Source organism: Lepisma saccharinum, chromosome 21 (genome assembly GCF_977018435.1).
Source record: "Lepisma saccharinum chromosome 21, izLepSacc3.1, whole genome shotgun sequence".
Classification (NCBI taxonomy): Eukaryota; Metazoa; Arthropoda; class Insecta; order Zygentoma; family Lepismatidae; genus Lepisma; species Lepisma saccharinum.
Window position 1 is genome coordinate 14,505,739 of NC_139249.1, and position 20,349 is coordinate 14,526,087.

General features: G+C 37.3%; 1 protein-coding gene across 2 annotated transcripts in view; it reads right to left on the reverse strand.

Moving 5' to 3' along the window:
• The window catches only part of FANCI (Fanconi anemia complementation group I), a 188,333-nt gene that overhangs the window by 50,671 nt on the left and 117,313 nt on the right, over positions 1–20,349 (reverse strand). For both annotated transcript variants that reach the window (XM_083143396.1, XM_083143395.1), the window contains exons 4-10: positions 19,630–19,802; positions 17,094–17,261; positions 16,011–16,252; positions 12,979–13,181; positions 11,435–11,571; positions 10,237–10,460; positions 6,873–7,074 (exon numbers count right to left, since the gene is read on the reverse strand). In XM_083143396.1, coding sequence (XP_082999522.1) covers positions 6,873–7,074; positions 10,237–10,460; positions 11,435–11,571; positions 12,979–13,181; positions 16,011–16,252; positions 17,094–17,261; positions 19,630–19,802 — 1,349 coding nt within the window. The remainder of the gene's footprint in view (positions 1–6,872; positions 7,075–10,236; positions 10,461–11,434; positions 11,572–12,978; positions 13,182–16,010; positions 16,253–17,093; positions 17,262–19,629; positions 19,803–20,349) is intronic.

A 20,349-nucleotide genomic window follows, 5' to 3' on the forward strand; every position in this document is an offset into this window, starting at 1 on the left:
GTAAAATGTTCTTTCAAAGTTGGGATAGCTCAGAGTGACCTCTTGGACGACCAAAGCCTTTAACATCTTGAGCGCTTTATCCGCTTCCATGGTCCAATGCCACTTGGTCTTTTGTTTCAACAACTCGTATAAAGGGTGAGCCATAAGTGCATAATTGGGTATATACTTAGATAACCAATTAAAACATCCCAACAATCGCTGAAGCTGTTTCAAGTTTTCAGGTTTGCGTAGCTGGACTATACTTTCCACGTACATAGGATCTTTCTTAAAGCCACAGGTAGTGACTAAGTGTCCCAGAAATTTAAATTCCTGTACGGAAAACTTGCATTTCCCTAATTTTAAGGTAAATCCTGCCCGCTGCAACCTTTCCAGTACCAAACCTACATGCTTCATGTGCGATTCGAAGTCTTTTGATCGGATAATAATGTCATCAACGTACACTACTACAAAATCCATAAATGATCCAAGGACCCGATTCATGACATCAACAAATATGGCCGTGCCATTCACTGATCCAAAAACTACTCTCTTAAATTGGTACAAAATTCCTTCAAAAGCAAAGGCCGTATACTTACGACTACTTTCATGAAGAGGAACTTGCCAATACGCATTTCCCAAGTCAAGTGAGGTGAAGTACTTGCAGCCAATGAACGACGTCAACAAGTCATTAATTCTCATGGGAGCAAGTTGCATCGGTTTCACGTGGGAATTTACTTTCTTCAGATCGACACATAGACGAATATCCCCATTGGGTTTTGGCACAACTAGCAGAGGCGAACGATGTTCTGAGACAGAAAGTTCAATTACCCCCCAAGCCAATATTACATTCAGTTGTTGCTTTACCTTATCCCTATAGGCATATGGGATAGGATAATTTCGCGCCACGATTGGTTCGTCTGTGTCTACCTCCATCCGATGCACGTATTCGGTACATAAACCCGGTTTATCAGTAAACATCAGCTGGAAGTCATAGAGTACATCGATCAAACGTGAATCTAATTTTCTACCTTCATCTAAAGAGGCGTTTATTTTATTTTCAAAGTTTGATCGCTCAAGGTTCGAAGTTTCTGCCACGAAGGACATGTTGGCAACTGACAAATCTTGCTCATTAGACATTATGTCAGCAAGTGGAGTGAACTTCAAAAGTGTCCTGCCATTTGGAGTTTGGTAAAACAAAGCCTCAACATCGAAGTTCAATTCCCCATGTATACCGTATATAACATCTAATCCTAATATGATGGGTACATTTAGTTTCTTGACAACCACAAATTGCACATAAAATTCATAACTCCCTAAATTGACATTCAATCGCGTAATACCCTCTACCGATTTAGACTTCGTGCCCGAATAATCAATTAACTTAATACTTGACGCCGACTCCAACCTAGGCCGCGAGACCGACGACGATATCAATTTCCAGGTGTCGTAAGCCAGGAGGCTCAGTTCCGCACCACTATCACAGAGGGCTACGAACGGTTCACCCATAATAGAAACATTGATCATTGCAGATCCACATCTTTGATTACTAGTATTAATTGGCGTTATAGAATTTATTGATTCCCTCAGATCAAACTCATCAATACCCTCCTCTATATTTACAAATAATATGGCAGATGACTTTAATTTGCCCTCACCCCCTGCCCGTTGGTAAGGGTCCTTTGTCGGTTTTCCGACCTCGACGTTTCCTTTCTATTTACTGGAAATTCTTCGATCGCATGGATCTCAGCTTCAACCACGAGTTGAGACGCTTGTTTGAAGTTAGTACGGCCTAAAACGTTAAATACACCCCTACTTCGAAGAAGGTCCACCACCCGGGCCATTCCTGCTCTGTTCCAGTGAATTTTATCAATCTTGCCTCGCGAGGGATTCCCTAAATATTCTTCATACAAATCACCCCGAATTTCATTTTGCTCTGTTAAGAACAAAGGCACAATGTCAACTACTCTAACATTTTTTCCATTATGGAACGACATAATAAGCTCATTGATGCTCTGCCACTTTCTCCACACACTGGTACCTTTGTCGCGCATAATCCGTGCCAGTGGAGGTATCGTTAGCCAATGTATTTCCTTTGTCCTTTTAGACAAAAGATCCAACGTCTGCAATAAACTTTGCTTAATAGCTTCTTCAGACCTAAACTTGAGAATATCATTTGTCCCAATTAATATAACTACCGAGTCAGACAGCTTTTGACAAGACCGAAGTCTTTCGTTTAACTGTTCAGAAGTTTGACCACTGATCGTTAATCCTACGCCGCGGTTGCCCCTCTGATCACATTCAACTCTACAACTTGTATGATATTGAGCTAACCTTAGCAACATGCTGTCCCCTACTAGTTGTTTATTTTCCAACAATGGTGACAACGAGTAAGATTTAGATAATGCATCTGAACCTGTACTAGTAGACACCGAAGCACTCGTGCTTTTGGGAGGATCTATATTTACCGACCTCACATCACCTCCTACAACGTGAGGGGTAACTCGTTTCCCAACGACTTGTCATTTGATGTAGACACCTTGTTTAAATGGCATGATTTGGACTTTGGACTTCTATACCACAGCCTTTCCCCATCTGAAGGACTACTTGGCAATTGGTTTTCCCCCAGGTTCTTTTCTTCAGAGCTAGGTGACCCTAACGCCACCATATTTACTCCGCCCCTTTGACCCTTTACCTTAGGAGAAGAAGGCCAATCCCTTTTCACTGATACATCCTTTAGCGACTCAAAGTTTTCAATAACATGAATTGCCTCCGAGAACGACGATATGTCCTGCATTACAAAGTGCTCTTTTAGTTTATAAGGTAAAAGAATGCCCATTTGCGCAATAATCTGCGACTCTTCGGCTTTAGGTTGGATCGTACGCAGGAGTTTAAAGTTTTTTGAGAAAAACTGTAAGACACTCTCCTCCGAGGTCTTGATATATGGCGCATTCAGAATTTTAGCCAAACATGAACTTTTCCACCTAGAACTCTCATAGTAGTTTATGAATTCTTTCTTGAAAAGATCATATGTTGTAACGCGATCCTTCCGTTCCGCAAACCAAAGCTTGGCGCTTTCTGTTAACAATTTTGGGACATACTTTATGTATTGCCCTTCCTCTACCCCATACAGCTCTAGCAGCTCCTCAACCTTCTCCAGGAATTCGGATGGAGTTACTGTAGTTATTAACCCACTGAATTTTGGAAATTTCATTAAGTCCTGAGGTTTTATACTAAAGACTTTCGCTTGAGTGTTTCTATTATTATCGTTAGTGTTAGAGCGTACCGGATTATCCTTTATTACCTTTGTCTGAGGTTCTACTAATCCTTGCAACCCTTTCATTTTTGCCTTCCCATGCCTGATCTTAATGTAACTCTTCTTCTTTGACGTCAGATAGCAATCACCCGACCTATCCGCCTCACTTAAGGAATCTACATTTTCAGGCTGAGTGGACCTGAAGTGGTTGAATTTTGAACATCTAAGTGCAGAATCTCCATCTGATTCTTCAGTAGAAGTGGCTTTGTCTACACCATGCTTCCTTAACTTCCCCGACTCCGAGTAATGACAACCAACCCGCCTTACTTCGATCCCATCAGCATTTGGCTTTACGAGATCCTGACCAGAGCCCCTTCACTCCCACCTATCCAAGACCCCATTGAACCTTGCCAAAGAACTTTCCATCGATCTTAATGTTAACATAACATCAGCCGGTAAACTATTCATCCCTGCAGCACTATCCTCAACCCTGTACAACGAACCCCTCGGAGTCCCCTGAACTGATGAAAAAACTTCCTTCTTGACTACGGTTAAGTCACTATCACTGACAGCCTTTACTACCTTCTTTCCTTCAACAATCCGAACCGACGGAGTCTTCCTTACTACTACTCTATCCATCACTTTCTCCACAACCTGTTCTTCCAACAATTTAAAACTATTTTCATTATCCAATTTTAACTGTCGTATTGCCTGCTGCACACCCTGTACTTCCGAGTCTAGTCTTTTAGCCAACCCCTCATGCTTCTTTTCTAATCTTTCGGCTCTACTCATGCATTCAATCCTGTACTGGGATACTGACAATGCAAGCTCTTGAAGACCTTCACTTGTCTTCGTAGTGTCCTGTTTTAACTCCAACATGGATTTATTGGTTAGAGATAAATCCATTTGAAGCTTACCAACCAAGTCACTGGTATGAGACAACAACTCAGATTTCATTAGCTCTGTGTTTTCTCTGGATGACTGACTACTTTCTTTAATAAAAGAAAGCAAGGTGTCCAGAGTCACAGGTTCCTGTTCTGTTCCCATATTTGTTTCCTATACTTAATCTTTACTAATTTGAATTACCCCTTCCAAACTATCTTAATAAGACAAGTTTAAACAAACAACAAAAGGAACTTAATTCCAACTTATTTATTTTAACTTCTTTTTTTTTATTATTTGACATTTTATTTAAACTTATTTATTTGACTATTTATTTAAACTTATTTGTTTTAATCTTACCCCAGCATCAAACGCTCCACCCTGAGTCTCATAATCATATTTATGACGCTCCAGGAGAACTGAGAACTCCAACCGGTATTATCCCTTACTTTGGAGGAAGCCCCCCCACAGGTCACTCTCGCAGCGCCTGAAAGCGCAGGTGGGAGGAAATTTGCCGGGGGAGATCAACTACCCCAAATAAAGTATGACGTCAGAAACCCCATCTGAGAATAAGTAATTTTCGTATGACGCTCCAGGAGAACTGAGAACCCCAACCAGTATTTTTCCTTTGTTTTGGAGGAAGCCCCCCTACAGGTCACTCTGAATAAAATTTAAATTACCATAAATCCTTTACCACTTATGGTATTTAATGCACTCTCAATGAGTTACAAACACACTGTACACAGTTCAACTATTAATCATAGAAAAATACAAGATTCTTGTTTCTTTAACAAAGAATGCTCGAACCAGATAATGAAACGTCGCCTTTCAGTTGATGTACATCATGACGCTGCACACAAATTTTGTGTAATTTATCTTGCAACACACGCCTCACACGAATGCATGCATATTTGTACACTGTTAATTTTTGGTAGATCTACCTAATTTGCGTCGACATGAGCTCATGCTAAAAATTTGGAAAACAACAGCTTACCTTCTGTAGCCGGGAAAAGACGCCATGCCGTTGTCGCTCTGCGGACTATTTGGGCACGATATTTTTAACATATCACTTACGCATCTTCCTTCTCCAAATCTTAAAGACGTTCCTCACCCATTGCCGGTGTGGAAACAACACTCAGTCCTTGTCTCACAAATGTGTGATCACCAAAATTTTACGGGAAAAGATTATCCCTTCTCTTCACCAACAAGCTTCTTCCGCTCCATTTTTTCCAGCATCAACCGCTTTTCTTCTTCCTCTTCTTCTAACCTGTACCACCGTCTTTTTTGTACAACAGAATCAACTCGGATAATTTGTCAGTTAAAATAGTTGTATATTATCACAATACTTGCAGATGTATATGTCCAAGATATTTTTGTAATAAACGTTTGAACAAACTGTCTATCTATATTCATGCGATAGCATGGAGAATATTACACTGTAAATTTTATAGGTTTTTGCCATCACAGCAAATTGTCCTTGCGTGCAGCCGCCGTCACATCAAAATGTCCTTGTGCATAGCGAAAGCAAACTGTTTTTGGCGGTAAATTTTGCGACAATGAGATCTTCAACAACAAGAGATTAAAATTTGTTATAAAGGCACTTGCAAAACCGTGACTATGAATTTAACTTCAAAATAACATTCTCGTACAATGTGATTTAAGAATTTTACAATTTATAATGACTTACAAATGGTGCCATCTAGCGTTATTTTCAGAACTACGTATTGTATTGGTTTACGGACGTAAGTAGGTTATTTAAATGTTCTCAACATTCATTACATTCTTTTAATATTATGATGCCATATGACAATAATCGTCATACCAGGAGTATTACATTTGGCTCCTGCTTCTTACATGATCTGAGTTCAAACCGGCGTGGGCCAGGTTGGTTTCTATCAACTGAAATTAAGTGTGTGCATCAAACATAACAGACAAACTGGATACACGAGCACTCCTGGTGGCACGCAGGAAATTACACGAACCGGAAGCCAGCCCAACAAGTCCCCAAGTGGATGTTGGCAGGGGCCACCAAAATTAATAGAACCTTTAAAAGTAAGTATTGCGGAAAAAGTTAGTAATTCGCTTATGTGTATTTATTATAAGTTATAATGAGGGAAAGGATTTTAAGGTGCAAAATTATGGTTGGGAAATGGAAAAAAATGTCCTGAAAATGTTTTTAAAATGGTGCAAAAAAAAGTGCTGATAAAATGCCTTTATTTAATGCTCTCTTTTTCTGCACCTTCTGTATATAATGCACGCGGACCACATAGAGAATTGTAGTTCTGTTTTCTCTCGTGGGTTTTACTACATTATCTTGGGAAATATTGGGGCCACAATACCATTTTAAAGCTCTCGTTCTGCTCTGCAAAATGAGACTACAGGATTTTATATAGCTGCTCAAGAAGAGTGAAAATGATTTTTTTCCCCAATTTTTTAATAAAACATGAAAGAAAGGAAGGAAAAAGGTGCTGAAGCAACAAAGGGGATAAATGTGCTAATCTCGCAGGGTGCAAAAAGGTACAACAAAGTGTGTTAATTTTACTTGATTTCAAGTCCTAAAATACATATCTCAAACGATCGGTATGAAAACAGCTATATTTTTGGAAAAGTGCTGCACCTTATAATTAGTTATAATTGTAACCATTTTCAAGCATTGATATTAGTGAGAATCTGTAAGTATCTGTGTAGATATGGGTATTGGTTTAAAATGGTACTGACTCAGTCCTAATAATAATAATAATAATAATGAATATCTTACCTTGAAAAGAGAGCTTTCCGCAAACTAAGAATAAGGCTGTTTTTCAAAGTATGAGAACACTTAACAACCGGCACAATAGCAGACACAACATTTTCTGATACAGATCCCTGCATGTACATTAAATTCTCTATAAGATCCATGATTATCACCTGGGATTCCAGTATAACGAGTCTTACACTGTTTGATAACTGGGCCAGGCAATCTACACATACAAGAAACAAAAAAATAAACGGAAGTTGTTAGAGTAAAACAGAACAAAAGGGAAGATTTCAGATTCAACTAAAGTATAATAAAACCAACAATTGATTAGTTAGTGGCAAACTAAGACTGTGATTTTACAATATCCTTATAATTTATGTATGAACATGTCCATCTTACTTTTTTGGTCATAAAACAGTTTTATCTTACTTCATAAAATTTACTGCTTCAGTAAATTCAAAACTCAGACTAACATATACATTTATTCAGGTTTTATAGTATTCAAGTAGTAGATTTTATGTTATAAGTGAAAAATTATCAGATAGTTGGTCACAAGAGTAAAGTGGATATGATATGCCCATATCTATTACAGGCAATTTGATTATCATTGCAATTACGCAATTACAATAATTTTCCAGTACAGTAAAACCTCGCTGATCTGGACTAATGGGGGGATAAGTTGACCGGTTTAACGAAAGTCCGGATTAACTGAAGTAACCTAAAAGAACAGTAGAAAGTGCATTAAAACTACGTCTACAGCAACAAAACACATTTATTACGTGTATTTAAAGGTCATAGGCCTATATACACTATACAGTACAGTACAAAGTCTGCAGGAAACAAAATTTCATCAGTGGTTGACTGCCTTTTCTTTGGGAAGTTCTCTTGTTTCTTGTTGACTTCTAGCCACATTTAAAACCTTGCATTCTGCCTTTTTCTCTTTCTTTCTTTTTCTTTTGCCTGTCCGGATTAAGTGAAGTCCGGCTTAACGAGGTTTTACTGAACTTTATTTTTGTGTGTGTTCTAGGTTTCAATTACATGAGGAGAGTTGGTAAAATGACATAAAAACAGATAAAAAGGTTGGAAAGAATGTGTTTGTGACATGAACTCTTTATCCAATCACAATTCTCCTGATAAAAATCCCTGGTAATTGTAAATGGACCATTTCTTTCCTCCCTCTCCCCTTACTTTCACACTACTTTTCCACTGCTGAGAGTTAATTGTCATAATGAGGATGAATGGGGTTTAGATCCGGCTGATGAACAGGCACCCATGCCTGTTTGGGTGCATGACTGGGAGTTGCTCAGTTAACTTGCTCAGGCACAAAAATGGTTAAGGATGTACAGTTAAAACCAAGACCACCTACAACTTAGGAATCTTGGAAGATCGGGTCAGCTTGGTGGTAATCATGTTAAGTGATTGATTTTTGATCCTGCCATCAATGTTTAATATTAATGAAAATGATATTAAAGAGGAAATAAATAGCAGGCTTAATTCAGGAAATGCATGTTACTTTCCTCTTCATAAACTTTTATCATCTTGTATTAAGAAACAAAGTTAAAATATACAAAACAGTAATTTTGCCTGTAGTATTATATGGATGCGAAACTTGGTCCCTTACACTGAAGGAGGAACATAAATTAAGAGTATTTGAAAATAAGATCCTTAGGAAAATATTTGGACCTAAAAGGGATGAGGAGACAGGTGAGTGGAGAAGGTTACATAATTTAGAACTACATAATTTGTATTCATGTCCAGATACTATTAGAATGATTAAATCAAGGAGACTTAGGTGGGCAGGCCATGTGGCATGAATGGGTGAGGAAAGAAGTGTCTACAAGATTTTTGTTGGGAAACCTGATGGTAAGAGACCTGTAGGAAGGCCAAGACAAAGATGGAGAGAAAATGTTGAGGTCGACCTAAAGGAAATCGGTAGGGATGGAAAAGAGTGGATAGATCTTGCTCAGGATAGGGACAGATGGAAGGCCTGCGTTGTTGCAGCCAATAAACCTTTGGGTTTAAGAAGGCCAGAGAGTTAGTTAGTTAATCATCAATGTTCCCAGCTTTGAGCCCTGGCGTGAATCTAGGGTTTGGATATTGGATTCAGAACCCAAGGTTAGAACATTGGATCCTGTGCTTCACATAAGCAGTTTCTTAATTGAACGTACTGTATCATACAAGCAAAGATTACGTACAACAAAAAAATAAACAGTAGAAACGAAGTGCTACCGAAAGATAGTAGGAAAAACAAAAGACAGAGTAAGAAATTAAAGGATAAGGGAAGAGCTAAAGAAAACATCAATTGATGAACTCATCAAAAGGGCAAATGAAATGGTTTCATCACATAACCAGAATGGAGGAGGAAAGGAAACCCAAGCAGATCTTTGGAGGCAAGACCAGAAAGAAGAAGGCCCAGGGGCAGGCCAAGCAAGTCATATGAGGACATGGTGAAAGAAATTGGAAAAGGTGAGGGAAGACATTCCAATACATAAAGAAGATGGCCAAGAACAGAGGAGAATGGAAACAGTGGGTTGAGGCATTCCCATCAATGTAAAGCGATAGAAACAAAAAATACAACACACAATAAATTAAGTACAGGGTGAGTAAAAAGTCAGGTAACGTAGAACAGTCGATGAATTCTAAGGACATGCTCACCATCAGTGATGATGAAAACATCCAGATAGTGGAATGACTTCCTTGATTCTCTGTTTCGGATGGTTAATATTGGTGATTTTTCAAATGGCGGTTATTAGCATTCAAGTGGTGAAAATGGAGATCAAAGCCATTCCTAGATGATGCGATGTGGTTTTAGTAACTAGGAGTGTGCAGGATCCTGAAAAGTATGGACCGGGATTGGGAAAAAATTTCCCATCCTGATCCAAACTTCAGGAAATGACTTCCCGACTTTTCAGGATCCCGAACAGTCTGGAAATTCCAAATGGCCATTTTAAAGAGTGGTCGATTCTCGATGTTTTCTGCACTTTAAGTGTCTGAAACTTCTCAAAAATTGTAAGTTCTCATTCCAGAAATGCAGAAAACAATCACTTAAGGGAACATGAGGTATAGAATTCAAGATTTCCACAACATTGGGAAATTTTTATCCCAACTTGGTTGGGAAATTGCAAATTTTTCCCAGCCCAAACATGAAGATTTAAAAGAAATTCCCATCCCGATCAAAAAATTTCTGTCCTGCACACCCCTATTAGTAAGAGAAGAATCAATATGTAAATTGATTTTGACTCACCTTCTATATGAAATTAGACTAATGAAAGGAAGAGAAAAAGAAGAAAGAACTGCATAATTTATTCACAATTGACCATTTATATATATAAAAAAAATATGCACTATTTAGCAATATGTGTAAGATTAAATCAACTTCATTTACCTGTATACTGAATGGTAGAACCTGCAGTCATTATATGATCCGACAACATTTGTAACACATTACTCGTTACATCTCGCTGCTTCTTCAAGAGGCTAACCAGAATGGAATTACCATACTTCCACATCTTCTCTGCAACTTTCTCTGATTTGCCTCTGGCTGATGTGTCGAGAAGTGCAAATCCAAGATTCACTAAGCCTTTGATAACTTTGTCTCTTTCCCTGGTACTGATGGTGGAGAGAGATTACACAAGTTACCACTTCAAGTGAACGAGTTATTTAAAATTCTTTAAACACATACACAAATGTTGTTAGGTACCCTTTAACTCTCAATTATAGTGCAATTGGTTCCTGAGATTGCAATATATTTATATATTTTTTTTACTATATTTGAAAAAGAATAAGAAAATTTCTTCTTCACAAACCTTAATCAGATTAACATTTTAAAATTACCCTAAATTTAAAGCACACAACTATAACTCCTGGCTTTTGGGGAGTTAGTAAAAACAACAGATGCAGGGTTTGAGATTTTGAGTGGGAAGAAAATGCTTCTGGTAGGAAAATGATAGAACAAGGAGGCAAGTATTTACAAGTAGAAATACCAAATTTTCTGGGATTAAAAAAAAGTACTCGTAACCACCAGATTCTGGGTAGTTGATTCTCAACCAGCATTGGTGTCTACAAGGGTCTGAGGGGAGAGCATGGTGGTCAGGAGATCGGATACATGTGAAATTATGACTTCGTGCCTGTTCTCTCGAATATCATAAATGAATAAACAACTACTTTAGAGACTGTATTAAGTCATTCATCTCTTGAACAGAAACCATAGATAAACAAGAATACTTTAAATTCATGCTACACACAAAATCATATTTCTTTGTGTGCTACCAGGTGATAGGTCTGTTAGTTGAGCAAGCACAGACTGGAGAGTACATATCAGTTGTCATTTGTCATATGTCACTTCAGTCTGAAACCTCCCTTACACTTACAGCATTTATAACTTTACCGGTTACAGTTTGCAGTAGTACCAACTCAGTCCTGCGAGAAACGTTTCACCTTCAATGTGCTCCAAAACGGAAACAAACCAAGAATTTTGTCAATCAGCTCAACCAACAATCCTTGTTCTAGAAGCTAAAGTGTCACATTAAACACAAAAAATTGTCTTTCTATTGCAAAACTCGTAAAAGAAACAAAAGATTTACCAATTATCAATGATCACAACCAACGTTGAAGAAACATCATTTTCTTCTTGTACCATCTCCTTAATCCAAGCACTTTCTTGTCTATGTGTATTTTCCACAATGCTTCGCAGTATGGTTGACTTTAGGATATCCAACACCTGAAATAGATATTGAATTATATAATCATTAGGGGTTAGCCACCAATGCAGGTACTCTTACTTGATTGAATTGTTGTTTTAAGTCCACTTTATGCACAGTAAGGCTAATCAGGACTGGACCTACAGTTTAAAGTGGGATCCGAACCAGAACCACTATGGCATGTGCTTCCACCGGGTATCAAACCTGGGACCCCTTGATTACAAGGCAATAACGCTACCACTACGCCATTGGGGAGACCCTAGGTACTCTTACTGTGAAACGTTGTGGATAACTGGTTTCATCAACTTCATTTTGATGAAAATTAACCGTTTCAGTACAACTTTCAGATTGTACTTTCTGTATTGAAATGTTCAGGAGGAGAACATATCATTTCTGCAGTTGAATTTGCATACAGATATTGGGCATCTACAGACTGTGCATTCATTTTGTTTTTCCGATATATTTCAATATGAATAAATGTCATAAGTCATGCAGGGTACTTTTTTTTGTGGGGTGTTCTGAATATGTTAAACTGTTATGCCGAAGTCTGATGCATCTTGGCACATATTGACCCATGAATTTTTTCAGTATTTTCCAATTTCTCACATAAAAATTAGTCCTTAGAAAGTTTTTGAGTGAAGAAAAGTGTATGGAAGGAGAGCTAGAAGACGCTCCTAAAGATAACCTTTAGACACAATATGCTAAACATTTTCATTTTCCTGTGCAATTTCTTGCCCATTTCATGTTGTAGGATAATGCTGAAACTGAAACTATTCATACAAAAGGAACCTCTAATGATCCTTAATGGGGAAAACATGTATTCCAATGGCATATGATGACTGGATGTATGCATGACAGGGGTTTTTCAAATAAATTTATTCACTCAATTGGAAGAATAAATAGTATCCTCTATCCTACCTGCTGATCAGATTTAAGATCACTATTTTTGATGGAAAAGTACTACAAAACTACTACAGGGTTGGTGGCATACCATTCTTTTATAAAAATCACTCAATTGTAAAATAAATTTTCAAACCATACCATGATCTTTAATATGCTAATAACCAATTTTTAAGTGTTACACTGCACTTGATATTCAAAAGAATAAAGCTTATTCAACAATGTTAAAAAAATTATAAAAGTATTTTTATGTAGAATATTTCGCATAAAGAAACTGGTTCAGGAAAAAGTGGAATTTATTTTCAGTTCCAAATCTCAGCAACAGGAAAAAAAGAAGGGGAAAAAAAAAAAAGATTTTCCATGACTTTTTCCAGGTTCTGATGGTAAATGACAGGTGAAATTATGTTTCAATTTTTGATATTAATGAAGTATTGTGTATATGTAAATGTTGCAAAGAACTATATCTCTGTATTTTTCTCCTTTTTCTTGTAATTATGCATTTATTATTTTATAATAATCACACCTACCTGTTCTTCAAAAGCAGGAGTACAGGATACAGACAGTAAGACTGTGAACAGGAAAGGCTGTAACAAAAATTCCGGTGTGTTCACAATTCCTTTCAGAGTCTTCAGAAGGTATTTGATGATAGGGTGACCCAAGTTGGCAGACTGGTCTATGTGGTACAGAACTGTGCCTTCTGCAAGCTGGGCCTCACGTACGCAACTTGTTTCTGTGAACAAACAAATTGACATTTGTGTACTTGAAAAATTCACAATTACCATATTTACGAATGTATAATGTGCAACCTGTTTTTTGATGTGGAAAAGCGACAAACAATTATATCTCGTACATAATGTGCAGTGTAATTCATGTTCAAGAAATGGCTTTCTTAGTTGTAGCTTGTAAAGCTATTGCTATGCAGATCAAGATCAAGCAAATGAGACACCAACCCACGGCACATCTCCCTGTACTGCGTTTAGCATCGCAAAGCTATCACTTCTCTAACTACCTTGATTATTCTGTAGTAGAAGAAAGCAAGATCAAAAAATTACATTATGGATTTGCAGTGCTCAGGAAGTAATTTTGCATTATTTCTCTCACGACAGACAAATATGGCTGATACGCCTCCCGTGTGACGGGAGGTGCGACTCGAATTCTACAAGAACAGTGCTGTTTTTTTCCTCGATGTCTCAAAATGCTCCGATACAAAGTAAAAAATCTTGGGAAACTACCATTTCACTTTTATAGTGCTTTTTTAAAAAAATATTATTACTAAAAAAATCCAACCTGGTAATTCATATTTGCACCTGTTGATATATACGTGTTATACGCTGTGACAGTAAAAACATGCATGGTTTGATATTGACTGTCTGAATTATTCCGGGCATAATACGCATGACAGTCGTTGGGGGCAAAAAATTTGGGAAAAGTGTGCATTATACATGAGTAAATACGGTACAATTGCATACTAAACCTTAACTGTGCAACCTGACAAAATTTCATGACTTAGTAGAAAATTGGCACAAGACTTGGAACAGACCCTTCTACAATAATACTATAATATGCAACATGGAGGTCAAGGAACATATTGGTGGTTGCTTTCTTCTTACTTGCCTTAGGCCATCTACAATTTCATAAAAACAAAATTCCCTGACTATTCCAGGTTTTCTAGATCAAGAACCAAAATTTTGTAGAGCAAAGTCTTTAGAACAATTCATGTATTTACACATTTGTACGAGAAGAACACTCCATTTTAGCTAAACACCGCACTTTGAGACCTACTAAACAAAGTTAAAAGTGATAACAAACGAGAAGGAAAATGGAAAAAAAATTTACCATTGAATAGGGTCATCAGGGGTGAGCTTTTACGTAATACTTGCCACATATTGACTAATGTAATGATAAACAAATTCTTTTTTAAAAAATCATAACAATCGTAGCATAAAGAATACACAATAATAATAAAATATTAGTAATATATGTATCAAGTCTAATATGTACCAAACAAAAGCCAAAATCGCAACAAGAAAGTGGTAAATGCCAATAGCCACTTCCTGTAGTAGATTTCTACTTGGAAACAGTTATAAAAATGACTCCTTTTTCCTAGAGTATATAATATGCAATTTCTACTGTAACTACTGGTAATACAGTACTCAGTATATCAAACTGTAGAATAGTTTGTCAAGAACAAATTTAAAATTTCTTGCATGTGCTTATATTCTTTGTTGAAGAACCTATTTCTAGTGCACTTCCATAAAAATATTATTTTTTCCCAGAAACAGTAAATTTTCCTGACATTTCCATGACTTTTCCACAAAAAGTAAATTCCTTGACTTTCCAAGGATTTAGCACATTTTTCTGCCAAATACGTTCCACTTAAAATTATACCTTCATTGTGCTTTGAAATTAGTATTTTAATTTGTAGGTCCCACCGCCTACACCGGTTTGTGACAGGGACATATGTGTGAAATGATTTTTGAGGAAGTTATTTTCCATTATTTTTCACACAACAAATACAAATGTTGCAGCTCCTGTATGACGGTAGGTGCATACTCTATCTCTGCCAGAACTGCACCTCTTCGCTCAGTGATGCAAAACGTTCTGATAGAAGGCGAAAAATCTTGGGAAACTTCCATTTACATGTGGTTTCATGTAGTTGTCAGAATTATTCCATGTATAACATGCACCATAGTTTCTTTCCAAGATAAAATTTTGGAAAAACGTGTGCATTATACACATGTAAATATGGTACATTTTATTCCTTTAAAATCTAAAGCACAAGGATATTTGATTTTTGTGGCATTTTTTTGTTTTTGAGCACGTAATGTGTTGAAATTCGTGAAAAAGGCCATAATTTGCATGAAAAATTTGTCTAGAACATTTCACTGTACATACATAAACATTTTCTTTACAACAATTAACATTTTTTGATGTTATAGCATTTGAAAAAAATCAAAGTCCCTAACTATATGCTATTTCAGTTTGAATTCCAATAGATCACTTTATGAAAATTTTGTAAACAATCTTATAGACAAATGCAAAGTAGTACATAAAAAAAGACTAGTGATAAAGATCAAGCTGGACCTGTATGTAATTTCTGCGAATACTAGTAGCTACATATCTACTGATCTGATGCAGGAGTTACAAATGGTACATTCAGTTCCTAATTAATGTACATAACCACTTGACTCCAATGGTTTTGCCTTAAGAAAAAAAAAACCTCAATGAACTGGAGCCCGAATTTTACGTCCCAAGATTTAATATTTTCCTGCATTAAGCATAGAGTCTTTCTTCATGGTCTCAGTTAAGCAGCACGTTAATTCCCCCCCCCCCCCCCCAAGTTTACATTTATCTGCATTTTAAGTTTTTCATTTTGGTCTGAAAAAAAAATACAATTGAGTTTCCACTGTATTTAGACATTTAATTTACAAAACCCAGGTATATGTATATGTAAAAAACAGCAGAATATTACACTAAATTACAGCTATTTATAGAAATATCAGATTGCCACAAAATTACCAATTCTGACTAACGTACCAAATCACTACAAAATACTAACCAATTGAATCAGAATCATACATCAGCTGAAAATTTTCACTTGTGTCGTTCCGTGATTTTGAATAGATATGGGTATGAAAGTACGTTTGCAGACTGGAGAACAGCTGGAAGCTATGCTTATTCTCGCACAGCCTCAACAGGTGGTGGACCAAAGGTGGGACTTCTTGAGGATCCATATTCTCCAAGCACTTGCAAAGCTTACCCACAACCTTTTGATGGTCGTCTTGTGAGAGTTGGAGGTCTCTAGAAATTAGAAATTAATGTATTAATATTGGTTCATATCAGTACATATCATGAAGTGCCACTTTGAATGCTATTCCCGAGTTCAACACCCTGGAAATTATAAAAGTGTAGAACTGTTCATTGACTCTACCAAAACTGTGTAGAAAAATATAATTTTAACCCTTTGACTGACACCAGGGCAGTTTCTATCGATTTTCTTCTACTTTCGAAACAGTTATGATTTTTCAAAATCTGAAAAAACTGCATGAAGATTCATGCGAATGCTCTAGAAGAAATTCTAAGCATATGTAATATTTTCAGATTTGGGAATATCATAGCGGTTCTTCACAAGCAGATTAAAAGGCAAAAAGCTTCTCTGGCATTGGCCAAAGGTCCAGCTGAGCTCCCCCCAACCCCCTCCCAAATATTATTCCTTTATATTAATACTAGGGTTCAGCTGATACCGATACCAATTGGAAATCACTGGTTGGAATTTTTTTTTACTGATATCAGTCGATACCTTTCTGGCATTTTGATCTTTCATGGGGCCTTTAAAAATACAGACTGTCACGGACCCTGTTCGCTGGGAAAGACAAGTGCTGATGCCGGGCTGCTTGCCGCCAAGTCTCGTAGCGAATGTCAGGGAATGCTCTGTAGTAAACTGAATATAATTGAGGTGGAATCTAAATATTAATTGACATTTTGAACAACTTTTAATTCTCACTATTTTCAAACACCAGTGTCTGTGAGAACTGACTCAGCTCCAATTTATTTTTCTTTCCTAGCCAAATTTATGCTGCAATGTAACAAGAGAAAATTTCTAGCACGGGATCTTCAAAATGCATGTAAATAGCTTACTTACCTGAACATAGTGGCCAATGACGTAACAATCGCCATATCCCAATCTGCCAGGCATAAGCTGCTGATCACTTCTGACTGGAACTCTGCACCAGAAACTACGTTTCCATCAGTGTGTATGCTCGACTGCTCTCCCAGAAGACTAAGCAGCTTCGGGAGGAGGTCTTTCCAACTGGAAGAGTTCATATGCAACCATGAGTATAAGTAAAGGCACACATAAATTGTATACAGTATATACACACACTAAAGTACTGCATGGGAGCATTTCGCTCACTCACACTCATCCAAGTCTCTCATGCTCGAGTGTATACAATGGAATATCCTTTTAATGTGACAATAATCGTAGACACACATATATGTAAAATATCTATCCCGGCAGTTTCAGCCCACAATCATCTATTTCATTTTCAAATATCACTGTGTATTGGTAACATAGACTAAACTACAGGGTGCGGCAGAACCGACTAAGCAGTTTCTATCGATTACCGCGGGAGCTGTGGTAGGGGTAGGCAGTTGCACGTGGTCTGCCTTTGTTCAGGCGTTGACCCCATTTCAGTAGCTAAGATGGTCTGGACCGGTGCACATCGTGGTTTTGCCGTTCGCGCGTATTATGAAAACAACAAATCTGTGATCGCTACAGAACGAGCTTTTCGGCGCCAGTTCAACATTCCACGCAACAATGCCGTTCCTAATGCAAACACAATTCGGTCGTGGGTTCGGCAGTTGGAGGAAACTGGTAGCACACTAAGAAGAGATACACATGGCCGATGCAGATCCATCAGAACGCCAGAAAATGTGCAGCGGGTGAGAACAGCAGTTCAACAATCGCCGCAACGTTCTGCTCGACGACATGCTGTTGCATTGGGGATTTCAGACCGCAGTTTGAGAAGGATTCTGCACTGCGATTTGAAGTTCCATCCTTTCAAAATAATGATTGCTCAAGAATTACGCCCAGCAGACTACGCCAACCGTAAAAATCTGTGTGAGCAAATGCTTGCTCAGATCCCTCCGAATGCAGCTTTCTTCAGTAGTGACGAGGCACATTTTCATCTTTGTGGGAGCGTGAATAAGCAAAACTTTCGCTACTGGGCTGAACATAACTCCCGCATTATTCATGAAAGACCGCAACATTCTCCTAAAGTGACAGTGTGGTGTGCCATATCACAATTTGGCGTGGTAGGCCCTTACTTTTTTGAGGAGGAAGGAGTGACAGTGACAGTGAATTCCACACGTTATGTTTCAATGTTGCAAAATTTTCTGCAACCCAGAATGGACGAGATTGTTGAAGAACATGGACTGGGGGACTTGTGGTTCCAACAGGATGGAGCTACTGCTCACACAGCTCGAATTTCACTTAATGTTTTGAGAGAAATATTTCCGGGACGCCTCGTCTCTTTGAGGGGTGATGTCCGGTGGCCTGCGCGGTCACCAGATTTGGGCATTTGTGACTACTTTCTTTGGGGATATCTGAAGGAAAAGGTTTTCAAAAGCCGTCCTCACACCCTACCAGAGTTAAAAGAGCGGATTATTGACGAAGTGAATGCCATACCCCGCGATGTGTGCAAGAGCTGCTCGAAACTTCAGGGATCGTCTACAACAAGGTATTGATGCTGACGGCTGCCATCTTGAGGACATTATTTTCAAAACTAAATGAATGTAAAATGGTATATTGTACTAATTTAGAAAACAAATACATTTTTTCTCTATATATCAAGATTTACTTTTTATTGCTCCTTAAAACTGCTTAGTTGGTTCTGCCGCACCCTGTACATTTTAACATGATGACTATGTTTCAATTTCACTCCATCTTTCACCTCACGACCTTACACCCCAGACAGTGTTGCCACATAAGGAAAATTTCCCACTGACTAGAGAAATTAATGCAGAATTTTAAATGAAGAGGGGAAAAAGAGAAATTTTACGAAAAATTTTAAAAGTTGCAGGGAAATTTGAAGATACCCGGCTTACCTATGAAAATCAAGCTGTCTGAAGTATTTTGTCGTGTAATTTATCCTTCTCAAAACAAACCACAATTAAAATTTAAACAATACCTTTAATAGTTATATGAAAATGGGAAGGTAAAACTGAATTTAAAATTTTAATTATTCTTGTGAGTTCACAAAGAATAAACTTAATATTTGTGAAAATTGTCATATTTTGCATATTTTTTGCAAATCTGCAATTTGCTATCAATAATCTTCATTTTTCAGTTATTTCCTCATTCAAGAAATCCTAATATTTCTGTCAAACAATAATTTATGTTAGAAAGTGGGCACCACTACCATCAACACCACCACTACTGCTAATGCTGGTACTTTCTGGATGTGGCAACACTGTTCCGAGTGTTGAATGCAGGCTTGTAAGTCACACACAATTGTCCTGGCACATGGCATGAGAAGTTTGCTTTAAAATTTGAAACGAAATTTGTTGGATGTATCAGTACTTTGGCCATTTGCACCAGAAACATTATGCAGAAAATGTGAAATATCTAGGTAACACTACATATTGTTTTCCTTTCAACGACAAATTGAGATATTTACCTTGTGAATTCAGCTTTTCCACTCTGAATTTTTTTGATGCAGTACTTTGTTAAGGTTAGTAGATGAGGCACAGGAAATGTATCCAACTCCATGACTATTCTGCACAGAATAGCATTACTTTGTGAATTAGACAACGGCCGCTTCTCCAGCTCACCAAGCAACAGCTCTGTTAACTGTGAAAATGCATGAAGAACAAAACATAAATACAATGAAAATACACAAATTACTATCTACTTGAGTGATGCATATTTTGTTTTTAACGGAAGAACGAAATTTGAAATAACACACTGTAATGTTCATTTTTCATGTTTTGGAAAGGTGTGAGGTACATTTTCCTACCATGTTTTGTCATGAAATGAGGCGAAATGAACTTCAAAATGTGTTATTAATATTTAAGCATGAAATTTGGAAGTTTGTTTACTGATGAAACACTTTCTGAGGTCTGGTTTATTCTGTGAGTTATGCAAATCATGGAAAACTATTAATTCTACAGTAAACATTTGAAAAGCAAAAATACACACATTTTTACAGAGGAATGAAGTAACTACATAAAATGTGCTATTAGAAGGGAAATGTTTACAGTATTTTTGTTTAATAAGTGTAGTTTTAAATTCAAATTTAGGGTTATATTAACCATTTTAACACCGAAATGCCATTTTATATACAATATATTGTATTATATATAATATGTGGCATTATTCATTCACACTGTCCAAAGAC